The sequence below is a fragment of the Pituophis catenifer genome, unplaced genomic scaffold (assembly GCF_029215685.1).
Source record: "Pituophis catenifer annectens isolate HBS135680 unplaced genomic scaffold, rPitCat1.0.hap2 SCAF_3, whole genome shotgun sequence".
NCBI classification, from domain to species: Eukaryota; Metazoa; Chordata; class Lepidosauria; order Squamata; family Colubridae; genus Pituophis; species Pituophis catenifer.
Genome location: NW_027256883.1, coordinates 142626465 through 142640537, shown reverse-complemented (window position 1 = coordinate 142640537; position 14073 = coordinate 142626465). Strand labels below are relative to the sequence as shown.

At 32.8% G+C, this 14073-nt stretch overlaps 1 protein-coding gene and 3 non-coding genes across 8 annotated transcripts; all 4 read left to right on the top strand.

Moving 5' to 3' along the window:
* Window positions 1-1657: 1657 nt before the first annotated feature.
* RABGGTB (Rab geranylgeranyltransferase subunit beta) lies at window positions 1658-13665 on the top strand. 5 transcript variants are annotated; one of them, XM_070939454.1, is made up of 10 exons: window positions 1722-1732; window positions 2133-2258; window positions 3273-3380; window positions 4341-4538; window positions 8021-8126; window positions 8684-8736; window positions 9357-9467; window positions 9880-10005; window positions 11275-11424; window positions 12832-13665. In XM_070939454.1, exons 4-10 carry the CDS (start codon window positions 4350-4352, stop codon window positions 12970-12972), a joined length of 876 nt encoding a protein of 291 aa, XP_070795555.1. In that variant the 5' UTR covers window positions 1722-1732; window positions 2133-2258; window positions 3273-3380; window positions 4341-4349; the 3' UTR covers window positions 12973-13665. The 5 variants fall into 5 exon arrangements, with proteins under 5 accessions (XP_070795551.1, XP_070795555.1, XP_070795554.1 ...); XM_070939453.1 differs by lacking the exon at window positions 1722-1732 and adding an exon at window positions 1862-1914; XM_070939450.1 differs by lacking the exon at window positions 2133-2258 and having other exon boundaries at window positions 1658-1732.
* Window positions 3546-3621, top strand: LOC139316075 (small nucleolar RNA SNORD45). Its single transcript, XR_011600327.1, has one exon. It is a non-coding gene; the product is annotated as a small nucleolar RNA SNORD45 (small nucleolar RNA).
* Window positions 4957-5036, top strand: LOC139316074 (small nucleolar RNA SNORD45). Its single transcript, XR_011600326.1, has one exon. It is a non-coding gene; the product is annotated as a small nucleolar RNA SNORD45 (small nucleolar RNA).
* On the top strand, window positions 8235-8315 carry LOC139316076 (small nucleolar RNA SNORD45). The gene has a single exon (XR_011600328.1). It is a non-coding gene; the product is annotated as a small nucleolar RNA SNORD45 (small nucleolar RNA).
* Window positions 13666-14073: the final 408 nt, after the last annotated feature.

Here is a 14073-nt window from a genome sequence, read left to right as displayed (position 1 = left end):
TCAAAGTTCCAACAGAACTGAAAAAGGTGACTGATGGCCCCTAGGGGGAGAGCCTTCTCTGTGGGGGCACCTACTGTCTGGAATGAGCTCCCCCAGAGATACGGAGGATCCCGGATCTGCGCACCTTCTGCCGCGCTGTGAAGACCATTTTATTTCATCAAGCGGGCTTGGCCTAATCTCCCTCTTTTAACATGTAAATTTTAATCTGCTTTTAAATTATTGGGGTGTTTTAATTTGTCCGGGCCAAAATGATTTAATTTGATTTTATCTGGTTTTTAAATTTTTTGTATTTATGTATTTTATCGTTTGGCTGTTCACCGCCCTGAGTCCTTCGGGAGTAGGGCGGTATACAAATCAAATAAACTAAACTCGTACAACCGTTGCAGTATCCCCATGATCAAGTGATCAAAATTTGGATGCTTGGCAACTGGTTCATATTTATGATAGTTGCAGTGTCCTGATCCCCCTTTGCAACCTTTTGACAAAGTCAACTGGGAAGCCAGATTCATTTAACCACCCTGATACTAACTTAATAACTGCAATGATTCACTTAACTGTGACAAGAAAGGTCGTAATATGGTGGGACAGGTAACAAATAAAATAAAATAAATAAAAAACACGGGTCCAGTTAGATAGTCACTGAAGGGCCCTCTTTGTTCTTAATATTGTAAGAGAGAAATTGTTTGCAATTATATTAGAACACAGGCAAGGACATTCTTTGCCAGGATGCTTACTTCAAGGCCTCTCAGTTGTCACAGATAAGAACAGTCTACGTGATTTACACCTTGAGGTTAAAGTGACAGAGATGTCCACTTTGTTGTTTCAACAAAAGATAAAAGATATGCTTCAGTAATCTACAAAAAGAATTATGACTGTTTTGCAAAGAAACTCTGTAATTAGGAAATGTCAACTAAAATTGATAAATGTATAGGACCATATGAACTGCTGACTTCAAAGAATCTTTTGTCTAGAAGGGTATAAAACCATTGTACCTAATTCCTGTCTTTGTTCAACGCTTCATGTACAGAGCCTTGAACCTATTGCGCAATATATAAAATCTGTCTCTGATTAACCCAAAAGTTGTGTTTGTCTTATTAAATCCACAACAGTAAAATGGGGAAAAATTCACTTAACAAATGAAATCAATTTCCCAAAGAGAAATTTTGGGCTTGATCACGGTCGTTAAGTCGAGAACTACCTCTAAAGAAGACACGAAACACCCCCACCCCCACCCCCACCCATATCTACTTTCTATAAACGGGATCTCCAAACTTGGCAACTTTAAGACTTGTGGACTTCAATTCCCAGAATGCCTCAGCCTCAGCAAAGCTGGCTGAGGAATTCTGGGAGTTGAAGTCCACAAGTCTTAAAAGTTGCCAAGTTTGGAGATCCCTGTTCTATAAACAACAGGAACTAGATAAGATTATTAAACGAAATTGATAACTCCGCCCCCCCCAACGTAGTGTTCTCTGAGTATAAAACAGAACCTCTCGGAATAATTTCTTTAAATGGAGAAAAGCACCAAAATCAATAAGTAGTTTTCTCCGAACGGCTGTTGGTTAACAAGAAGAATTTTTTTTTTTTTAAACAACTTTTCTCCGTACAGGCAATTCTTAGCCAGCTCTAGCGGATCCATTCGGGACCCGGGACGGAAATCGACTTCTTTTTCCTGGTGAGCTATGCGCATGCGCCTGGGAGTCACGTGAGCGGGTATCGCCGATGTACCATTATGGTGAGTGTCCGCTTCCTTTTCCCGCTCTTGCCGCTTTTCGCGCCCTCGCTGCTCCTCCCGCCTCTCCCTTCCTCCTCCCCCCTCTCTTCTGCTCCTTTCCTCGGGGAGGGCAAATAGTCGGCGGAGCCCCTTTGTTAGGCCCGTCGGCCATTCCGCGGAAGGTTGAGGCTGAGGCCGAGATGGTAGGAAGGGGGAAGCAGCGTGGGGGTGGAAGGAAAAAAAAAACCCTTTTCGCGGTATTTGGCTACTGGGGGGGGGAGGGAGAAACACCCCCCCCCGGAATTTATATTTTCTGGCGGGTGAGAAATTGGTCATGGCTGCTTAGGGGAGCCACGTTTCTCAGCTACCCGTTTTCCCAAGGGCCATTTCTTTCCCCCTCCGACATAATCTTCTGAAAAAGGCTTATCCGTCATGGTAATAATGGATGATTAAATTGAAAATGCAGCGCGCTTTCCTTTATAGTCCAAGTCGTAGCCCCCAGCTATTTGCGAGATACCGTGGCAACTTCCCGTGAATTTCTTGCTGGGTGAGTATAGCAATGTTTATAGGGCAGGAACTTCTATCTGTTTGAAATATATATATATATATATATATATATATATATATATATATATATATATATATATATACATCCTAGGTAGGTAGGTATAGGTATATATATATATATATGTATAGGTATATATATATATATATATATATATATATATATATATATATATATATATATATATATATATATATTTTACCTATACCTACCTACCTAGGATGTGAACGTTCAGGTTATGCAAAAGCCAAAAGGTAGCATGTAGCTTAAGCAATTGCTTTGATAACTTGTGCTTTCTTATTCTGGTTTAAAAAGAAAAGTCTTGGCGATCTTCGGATTAAACCCTAAACTTCTCGATTTGCTGGGCATGTTGTTTTTTTTTTTAACCCTCTTCAACCACAAAATCGTTAAGTAGAAAGTGGAGCGCCATGTGCTTAACTTCAGAATTTAAAATGGCAAGAGTCAAAGGAGTTTACCGTGCTTTTTTTACAAACAGCATCAAGAGCAAGAACTAAAATGAGATGATCAAAATGCATGTCCCTTGAGAAAAATTTAACTGAGCAAGATAGTATTTTTTAAAAAACTAAAAGAAGCAACCAATGGCAAATCAACATCCTTTCATTCATTAACTAGGCAGCCATCTTTGGGGAGGGACAGTTTAACCTTTATGAACATGGCATAGTTCTCTGTTGCTGACAGATTTATACTTATATTTCTGGCTTTAAAGTTTGCTCTATTATAGTGTCATTGATATTTTCTCAAGAGCAAATTTCTATTTTTTCCCGCCTGTAGAAAATATGTAAAGTACATAGTAGTAAAATCTACATCATTTCTGTATCCAGATTTTTTTGTACTTCTATGAATATTAGCATTTTTAAATTTAGTTTACTGACTGTAATAATATATGCAATTCATTGTTTCGACATAAGTTGGGAAACTGCATTATGTATTTGATTGCAACAGTTTTTTTATGAGTTTTACCATATAATTTTTAAGGGAACACCACAAAAAGATGTCATAATAAAAAATGATGCTCCATCAACATTACTGTTAGAGAAGCATGCAGACTACATCGCTGCTTATGGAACGAAGAAAGATGATTATGTGAGTATTCTGTTAACATAAATTGTATTTATTTAGCTCTCTACAGAACATGTAAATATATATGGAATATAGAAAGGGTTTTCTTTTAATATTTAATGTTAAGTTTTTATGGTGGACATCTACCCTATGGGGCAACTCTAATAAACATTGCAGATGGTTTCTTTAGGTCAATGATGTAATCTGGCATGTATTATCTGACTTCAGAGCTGTAGAAGTCTCTTTAGAATGACACTGAGACCTAAAAAGTCCACTTTTATATTAATTGAACGTATTTTTATGTTTAATACTTATTACTTGTTTTCAAATGTTCTTTGTTTGCTTAAAAATTTGGAACAAAGTAATATGCTACTTTAGCCCATTATAATGCTTAATTATAGGCAATATCAGCCCATGATAGCCAAAATCTTTCCAGGCTAACAGATTTTATTAAAAGGCATAAGCTTTGCGGAACCACAACTCATTTAATCAGATGCATGGAGTAATTAAACTGATGTAGATTTAAATTGGATGGGATGGGGGATGGTTGAGGAGGGAAAGACAGGATAATTATACAAATGACGATATGAGACAGACTACCAGTACTTAGCATTTAACAATTGTCAGTTGTAAGGATTTATATATTCAGAATTGTTAGTTTAGTCAATGAATATATAATTGGGAACTTTTAGTAATTTGCAAGACATTCTAGGTGCAAATTGTTCAAGACATTCTAGGTGCAAAATGAGTTCCATGAACAACTCATCTCGGACATTTCTGTACCTGAATGAAATACTTGTTTTAGGCTCTTCTATGCTCGTAGATTTAAGGAAGAATCCTCAGTGTATGCTTGGTAAAGAAAAAGTTCCTTGGGAATTCTTTTCCTAATCATCTAAGTAAACATGTTACCTTTTACATTTATTATTTCTTTAGATTCTTTAAATATTAGATTAGAAATTAATATAAATGTGATGCTTATTTCAGGAATATTGCATGTCAGAATATTTAAGAATGAGTGGCGTCTATTGGGGATTGACAGTAATGGATCTCATGGGGCAGCTTCATCGTATGAACAAAGAAGAAATTCTGGCATTTATCAAATCATGCCAACATGAATGTGGTGGAATAAGTGCCAGTATAGGCCATGATCCTCATCTTTTATATACATTAAGTGCTGTTCAGGTAAATACATACATTATTTATACAGAGTTGATAACGGCTTATCCATAGTGTTAATGTCTGTGAACTGTTTTGTAGACTCCAAGATACATTTTTTTAAAAAGTAATTCCTTACATTTACTGAGCTTTCTTTAAATTCAGCATTATTCATTGTTAGCTAAAAAGTAATACCCTTTTTTGTTTTCTCAAATAAATTCTCAAATAAATGGTTCATCTTATTGTTTTGTCTTAAATTGGGAAAATATAAAGTACAATTGAGTGTTTGATTGATTATTGATTGATTTGTATGTCAACCCATCTTATGTAGCATAACCCTGAACCAGTCATAACAGTGATATGACCAATCAACTTTGACAAGATTAAGTGACTTCCTATAACTAAGAATACTGATGCTTTTAACACAAAGCATTATAGCTTCTTGGGTCAGTGATGAAATAATGTTTATCTGAATCTGTAGTTGATGTGGTTTAACACTCAGCTCTAGAATTACTCTGAGACCTGAGAACTTATTTTAAAAAAATAATTTATGTATTAGATTTCTGGATTCTATCAGAGCAATCTAATTCTTGAATCTTAATTCAAAACACCAGAATATCTTAGACCTGGAGAAATAAATCAACTGCCTTCCAAATTATAGCTCATATCATATTAACCAATGCAAACTATAGTAAAGTACATTCAAGCAGGGTGGATTTGATTTAAATCATAGTTTTCTACATAAAGACTAATTCTTGCTGGTATAACTTTAATATGCAAGTAGATGAAGATTTTTAGAATAACAACTTTTCATATTAGTTTTTTTATCCCCAGTTTAATAGGTTAATCATTCATATTTGGACAACTTTTCTGTTGTACTTAGGAAGGAGAAAAATAATCATTATCTTAATAATAACAATTTAAATAGATTTATTCAACTGAAACAATAACATTACAGCATATGTTATTTGCGTAAACATCCATGTTTGTTAACTAATTTGGCTAAACAAAATATATATATATATATATATATATATATATATATATATATATATATATATTAAGAAACTTAGACTGTCAGCCCAGCCTACACATGAAAAACTTAAATACTGTCCTCTTTGGCTCACTCGTCATCTTCATCTTCTTTGTTCATAATCTGGAAAAGAAAAACAAGCTTTCCTGCTTTATCGGGTCCCAAACGATTTCTCAATTTAGAATGAATGAGTCCAAAGGAAGAGAATATTCTTTCAACGCCTGCAGAAGAAGCTACTGCTGTTAAAAGTGAAATCATTACTTGAACAGTCTCTCAATCCAAGTGCTTAAGTGACTTCCACCAGTTCACTGGTGTGACTTTCTTTAAAATATCTTCAGCAAACATATATTTCTTGAATGGTTCCCCCTTAGCTTTGAAGTTTATTATAGTTGGCATTATGGATGGATGATTGCTGGATACCCATGTCATAGCTAACTCCTCTTCCTCAGCACTTAAGTTTTGACCCTGATACTGGATATTGACAATATTTGCCAAAAAATGAGCTGGAGACAGTACTTGTCCCATTTGTTTTTTTAATACTTGTAATTTAATTCTGTCCATGTGTAGTTCTGTTTTTAAGTGTTCACTCAGTTCCTTCCAAATTTCAACAGCATCAGGAATAAAACAGCTATTTTTCTGTATTTTGTTTAAAGCTTCAGAGATGGGTTTCAGGATGCTCAGCATATGTTCAACATTTGTCTTAAGCCCAATGTTGAGGATTTTGGCCATGACAGTGCCATCTATTTTATCTCGATTTTCTTCACAAACTGTCATCAGAATAGGCCAGTTCTTGATATACTGCTCAAAACAGTCCACCACAGAGTTCCATCTAGCATCTTGTGGGAGCGTTAGCTTGGTTCCACCCATCCTTTTCAGAGCTGCTGCAGCAAAATGATTGTTACGGAAGTATTTAGCAATTTCAACAACATTAGTCTCTATTTCTGGAACACTAAGTCTTTGGCTAAGAGGTGCAGCAACTGAGCACTGCAATCATATGTTATTAGCTTTGTATTCCCTTCCTGCTCTTCTAAATTTCTTTTCATCTTGGATACATTTGCAGCATTGTCTGTGACCAAACTGCGTACTAGACATATTGCCAAACTGGGTCTCTTACGGCTTGCTGCCATTATAGGTTTTTTCCTCCAAGGAAAGAATGTGATAAACCTCAGGTCATACGCACAAAAAGATCCAAAGACTTGTCTGTCTGTGGCTGTGCAGTATTGTGCTCAGAAAGTTTCACTTTCATTTTGTACTGCTTGTCTGCTTGCCCCTTCCTCCTCACACTTAGTTTCACTTTCTTCTTGTGCAGATCTATTCTACTCCAAACAATCAGAAAAAAATATTGTTTCTATTCTGTTCACTGAACTTCTTGAAACTTAGCACTGAAGGGGTTGATTCTGTATTCATAGGTTTGTAGAACAATAGGATTAAGGTCTTTTTCTCAACTCTGTTCATGTTATAACATTTTTGCTGTGAAGAAGAGGCATGTGATCTCTGCTGAGTCAAATTCAGTTTTGAGAACTGCAAAAGTAAACCAAGCATCTGTGATAATATCTTGTAGGCAGAGAAACTGCCCAATAATCTTACAAAAACCTCTGGAAGAGCATGACATTGTGAATGGATTAATGGAATTTATTTACCAAAAAAATTATATACAGCCTTATTCTACATAATTAAAAAACTAATCTTTATTTCATGATGGAATAACCTTTGGATGGTAATATATTTTCCTCAAAAAGCATTTTATTTTAAAAAAATCCAATTTAAATTAAAAAAATCTGATTTTTTTGATTTTTATCCACCCTGCTTTCAAGACAATATATTAAATCATCTGCCTTCTATTAAGTTAATCAGATGGGAGCTGCAATGATCAGATGAAATCCCACATTCACATAAGAGAAAGGGAAGGAAATGTAGATCTTATTTGTCTTTGATCTTTCAAAAATTATATATGTCTTTTAATAAATTCTATTTTACACTCTTTTAATTGTTGATACCTGCACATCTAAAACATGGTATAATTTCATCATACAAATTGTTAACTATATAATTAATAAAGCTGTAAATCATGGTAATCTGGATAAATGTTTATAGAATTGGAATTATTTACTCTTAATTAAAAAGACAACTTAGGTTGGATCCGGTCTGCCATGTGCAAAGTCATTGAAAATAGTCGTCTTAATCATCCCTAAATTTCCATTGATTCACATAAGTCTACTTTAAATGTAATTAAATATGAGTTATAATTCAGCATATTTTGGACATAGTTGGAAACTTAAAATGTAATGTACCTCTAGGTATTTTATATTGGAGGTAGAATAAAATAGAACAGGATTGGATTTTTTTGTATATTTCAGGCTAGTGAAGTAAAATAACATTCTAATTAAAATAGTTTTGGATTTTTTTCAAATATATAAATAAGTTCTCAGGTATTGTTATATTCTAAAATTTTAATAGTTTCGGTTTTGTTTTCCAGATTCTAACACTGTATGACAGTCTGGATGTTGTTGATGTAAATAAGATTGTTAGTTATGTAAAAAGCTTACAGAAGGAAGATGGATCATTTGCTGGAGACATTTGGGGTAACTTGTAAAAGTATATTGATTTCCATTTTCTGATGAAAGATTTAAAAATAATTCAAAAGGATATGTGGTGTTATTTCCACATTTTTTCTGAGCTGTAGCTACTTAGATCTATGATGAGTTTTTATATACATCTGACTCTAAATGTGATGTGTTACTATTTTAGCTCTAGAATTACTCTGAGATCTGAGATATATTGCTTAATACTAACTATAATTTTTGCATGAGTACAATTACTTTTTGTCAGTCTTATTATGAAAATATAATTGGCTTCTATGTAAAATTTAACAGCAGTAAGACGTCTTTAAATAGGAATCTATCTATAGGACAGAATCTTTAATTTGTTAATATATTTAGTATATTTACTTTTAAATATGATTATTTCTTAAAAGAATGTTCTTATCTTATTTGGGAGTATTTATATAAACAAGCTAACCTTGTCTATAATGTTATTTGAATTGATTCATAAATGTCTTATTTTTGTATTTTTGAGCCTAACTTAATTTTGTAAACTTTTTTCATGTAATGTATATAGCTGCTTTTATTTCTTCCTCTAGGAGAAATTGATACTAGATTTTCATTTTGTGCAGTAGCAACTTTAGCCCTTCTGGTAAGTTCTTTGAACCAAATATATATATATATATACTGAAATGGTCAAGATATGTTTTCAAATAATCTGTATTTTGTTTTATTGAACATTTTAAAAAAAAACTTTCCAGAATATTATTAGGTATGTAACATTTTAAAATAGTCCTAGAGTGGAAAACTGGTATTAGCTAGGTTAATTCTGGCAATTCCAAGAATTAAAGCTCAACAAAATTGAAGATTCCAAGTTTGAAATTGGTATTATCTTCAGTTTGAAGAAAAAAGAATAAAGTATTATAATGAATTTAAAAGGCTATCTTGTCTTCAGTCCTTTGAGTACATTGTTAACGTTAATTAGTTTTGACAAATACTGTGTTCTACATTTGAAGCTACTTGTTCATTCAGGCCCTGGAAATTATGAATTTGCTAAATTGTAGAGCAGTGAATAATGGAAATCAATTGAGTTGACTTTTGAATGTTTCTCTAACTATAGATATGTCAAACTGAGTAGAAAGCTATTTTAGAAGAAGCACCTCACTATTATACTCACAGATAACGGTTGTGTTTTCCTCTGCCACGTTGAATAGACATCAATGCTTAGTTGGATTTTGCCAAAGAACTAATTTTCAATTTGCTGCTTTTCAGGGGAAGTTGGATGCAATTGATATGGACAAAGCAGTAGATTTTGTGTTATCGTGTATGAATTTTGATGGAGGATTTGGTTGTAGACCAGGATCTGAATCTCATGCAGGACAGGTAAATTATAATTAAAGCTTGGTAATAACATGCTGAATTGTCTTTGAAGTTTTTTTTAAAGTATTCATTAGTCTCCTAAATATTAGACATGCTAAATCTGTTTGCATAATGTTATCAAAAACCTGGGTAAGGAAAATCTTTCTAAGAAGAAAAGTAAGATTATGATATTAATTAATATTATCCATTGATCCTGTGCATCTCTATCAATAAATTTAAATTTTATTTTTTAATGTTACTAGGTTAAATTAGTTTCATATTTTAATACTTAATTGTAAGTATGATAGCTAAAAATTGAGAGATTTAATTTGTTGCATTTATTATATAAGTAATTGATATCCCACATTGTATTTTTCCTTTGCTTTATCTGAATAGTTTTCTAAAATAGACATGAACTTTATATCTGTAATTTTAGATCTATTGTTGCACAGGATTTCTGGCTATAACTGGCCAGTTACACCAAATAAATGCTGATCTTCTAGGATGGTGGCTTTGTGAACGTCAGTTGCCATCTGGTGGCCTTAATGGAAGACCAGAAAAGGTATAATTTGTGTGTGTTTTTCAGAATTCTGTAGTTTGAGAGGAAGCAGAATTTTGTAAAAAGTGACTGATTGGTTCTAGCATGTGTAAATTGTTGTAAGACAACATTCGGAATTCATTGATACTTCCATTAACACTTAATATTTTTAGCAAGGATTCTTGATTCCTTATAGGTGGTTATTTTCTTTATGCATTTGCAAATAACTTTGAAACATTATCTAGATCAGACCTACACAACATACTAACCACCAAGCAGCATTGGTTATCTTCTAGACATTCAGCATAATAAGGGAATAGCGGTAAAGTCATTTTCTCCTGCCTTTGTCCATTGGAAAATATCATGAGGCAATGTTTGAATGGTGTATTATACATTGTTTTGGGGAGTAGACTTGACAGATAAACTATTCCTTAATATAGCAAATTTGTCAAGACACTAGAAAGCTTATAGGTCTACCTCATTAATGTGCTATGACTAGAAACTGAAATCATGGAGTTTTCCCCTATCTTACTGATACTATATACTGGTTTATTATACTTAGACTAATATTTCTATTTTTTGTAGAAATCCCTTTTTTATCTTTTTCAAATTTAGTATCCTGTTTCTTACTAAATAACCTTTTTATTAGTTGTAAAAGCTGTTCATTGTTATTTTCTATGCATTTGCAATCTGATGTTCTTTTTCTTTAAACAGAAAAAATCTAATCCATACTTTTTAGAAACCGCAAGTCCATGCATGTGTACCTTAATGCATTCACACACCACAATAAAATACTTTCTCACAATAGCTGAATTACACAGAGCACTAAGCTGCAAACACATTCAAACACAGTCATTGTGAAACATTTGTAATTCTAATTAAGATTTTTGAAAATAGTAAGGCAGCAAGAATATTTCAAGATTCACTAAAATTATGCTTTTTAAAAATTTGTTTTAATCTGTATTTTTATCTGTATCTTGTTAACTATGGACATAATAAACATAGGTCAATATTACATGGAGGCTTTCTCACAAAAATTGCTGCTAGATGAAAAATAGCAAGCATAATAAAATAATTTTAAGGAAACTTTGTATAGCTTAAATTGTGCATGTTTAATAAAAATAAGTTTTTATTATTATTATTCCCAACTTTTTTTGTTCAGTGGGAGAAGGAACAGAGTTCCCTTGTCTTGTTTAATTTTTATGCAGGGAAAATATTTTATTTTGACTTAAATCACATTATTCTTGTTCTTAACAATCACCTAACATACTGTGCTGTCATTTCATTTGTCAGTTACCAGATGTATGTTATTCATGGTGGGTATTAGCATCCCTGAAGATAATTGGCAGGTTGCACTGGATTGACAGAGAGAAATTATGCAATTTTATCTTGGCTTGCCAGGATGAGGAAACTGGAGGATTTGCTGACAGACCGGGAGATATGGCAAGTAGTCTCAAATAGATTTGATTTTACTAAATCATAGCAGTATTTGATGCTTAGAAATACATTTGCATTTATTTCATGTTTTCTAGAAATCTATCACAAATGATGGTGTTCATTAAAGGATTTTTTTTTCTTTTCAAATTAGATTAGTTCTACTTTAGTGGATGATCTGAAGATCTTTAATCTTCATGATTAAATGTTGTTTCTAATCATAAGTAGTTACTACTAGGGAAATTTGTTACCAGAATCAAGGGTATAACTAATCAAATACTTTGAAAATCTTGAATCAGTTAGAAGAAATCTATATAAAGAACTTCTGAATAAAATATCTCTTGAAGATGTAACACAAAGACTTCCAAATAAATGCTGGTAGATATAATAACCTTTAATCCTTGCCAAGATTTTATCTTAATCTGACTTTAGATATTATTTTAATTCAGAATGAGAAGTGGGGATACTGCAAGGAAAACCACTAGCCTATAAATAAATATATTGTCAGAAATATGTGGGGCCCTTAATAAAGATGATGGACATAGTTAGCTTCACATTTAGTGTAGAAGTACATCTTCCTGTTCAGAAAAAGTACAAATTAGGTTAGATGACTAACAAATCTCCTTTTGAAATACATGGGTAGCAGGGAATAGTGTTTTGTTGCCATTTTAGACATTTTGTGATATAATATGGCTCGAGCTATATTATAAATAGCCAGTACTGCCACAACATTAAAAGTATACATGAAATGGAAAATACATTTCATTCAAGCCTAAAACAAAGTACAAATAATCCTCAACTTACTACCATTTGTTCAGCAAGCATTCAGAGTTTACAATGGTGCTGAAAAATGGAACTTATGGCCTGTGCCTAAAGTTACATTCAGTGCCAAAGCCATCATGCATGGAACATTATACCCGTGTTTTCAATGTTAAAAGTATTCCTATCAGTCTAGGAACCCATGCCTTTAGCTGCACTGAATTTGAAGTTCAAGGTGATGGGTAAAATGACAAATGATGAAGACATTCCCTACCATAAGATTGGAATATAATAATTTCAACCTATAGTGGGTATAGACTTCTCTGAATTTTAGCATTATCATACTACAAATGAAAGTACAGTGTTACTTTTCCTCAACATATTAAATTATATTCCTGGGAATGAAAAAAAAAAAAAAGCTACAGTATTGTTGATACATTGTATTCTGGCTAATTAGTTTGCATTTCCTTTAATTAAAATCCTTTAAACTTTTCCTGGTTTTCTAAAAATGAGTAGTTAATAAGATGTGCATTACCATTGTTCTTTTTTTAATTTGAATCTTCAAATTTATTTAGTATAGAAAACTGCCTAATCCTTTAAAATATCTTATCTCATGGAAAGTAATGTTTTCAATAAATATACCTTAATATATTCTAGGTGGATCCATTTCACACTTTGTTTGGAATTGCTGGATTATCATTACTGGGTGAAGAACAAATTAAGCCTGTAAATCCTGTGTTTTGTATGCCTGAAGAGATCCTTCAAAGAATAAATGTACAGCCTGAACTTATTAGCTAGGGTACAGTATGTATAAAATACTTTAATAAGCAGCTTTGAATTTTTCCATCAAGGCATTTCTAAATGTGTTTACATTATAAATTGCCACTTTACTGTAAGCACTATCATTTTGTACATGTTACTGTAAACAAAGTAAATAAACTGAGTGTGACATGTACTTGAGGTTTTCAGTAACAGATATATGTATTTAAGTATTTTGCCTTCAGTGCTGCTTCACTTTGAAAATAACATACTGTGTTAGGTGCAGTAGATATATACTTGAATTATGATTATGATACAATCATTCATCCATCTGGGTGATAAGCAACAAGTACTAGATAGTAAATTGTCCTAGGCATTTCTTCTGTTGATAGAAATTTACTTGTTTATTTTGCAAGTGACACTTCATGCACTTGAATGCCCCTTCAGGATATGCGATAATTAAATCCAGTTTAATTTATTTGTCAAACCATAATAGAAGAAATACAATGGTATCCAAATAGTTATTCTCTATTAGTGACATTCTTTAACGAAAACACATAATTATAATGTAACTTGGTTTTAACTAATGGCCTTGCTGAATTTTACAAATTGTTTTCTTTGCTCTAAAATATTTATTATACAATGTGGCTTGAATCCCAATTTTAGTAAACTTGGAATAATTGTATATATTCAAGAATAAAGTTGTATAAGATTGTTTTCTGCAAGAGAAAATACTTGTTTCCATTAGAATTATAGAAATGTCTCTATTTCATATGTCACAACTGCATTTGTAAGTTGATTGAAATCAAAGTATAAATAAATCTGTTTTGCTTAAAACAGATTAAAGTTAATCTATATATAAAAGCGAAAACCACTCATGCCGTAATCACGAAATCTCTAGAACCGTAAAGCCTACAAACTTGAAATTTGCCATGTATGTTCCTCTTGGCTTCTAGGTGCTCACTAAGAAAGGATTTTTCGAAATGACCACCGGAGCATTAGTGTTTCCTATATTATTAACACGCTTTGATGCTAAGGAGTTCTACTCCCCCTCCCCACCTGAAAAGAAATCTGTTCCAAATGCAAAACACAAGCAGAGGAGAGGAGTTTCAGTTTTACTTTCACAGCAGCAAGCAGGGA

Coding starts and splice junctions, on each gene's coding strand:
- RABGGTB (XM_070939450.1), top strand. Junction 4,539..8,020: donor ATACATTAAGTGCTGTTCAG/GTAAATACATAC, acceptor TTTGTTTTCCAG/ATTCTAACACTGTATGACAG. Junction 8,127..8,683: donor ATTTGCTGGAGACATTTGGG/GTAACTTGTAAA, acceptor TTCTTCCTCTAG/GAGAAATTGATACTAGATTT.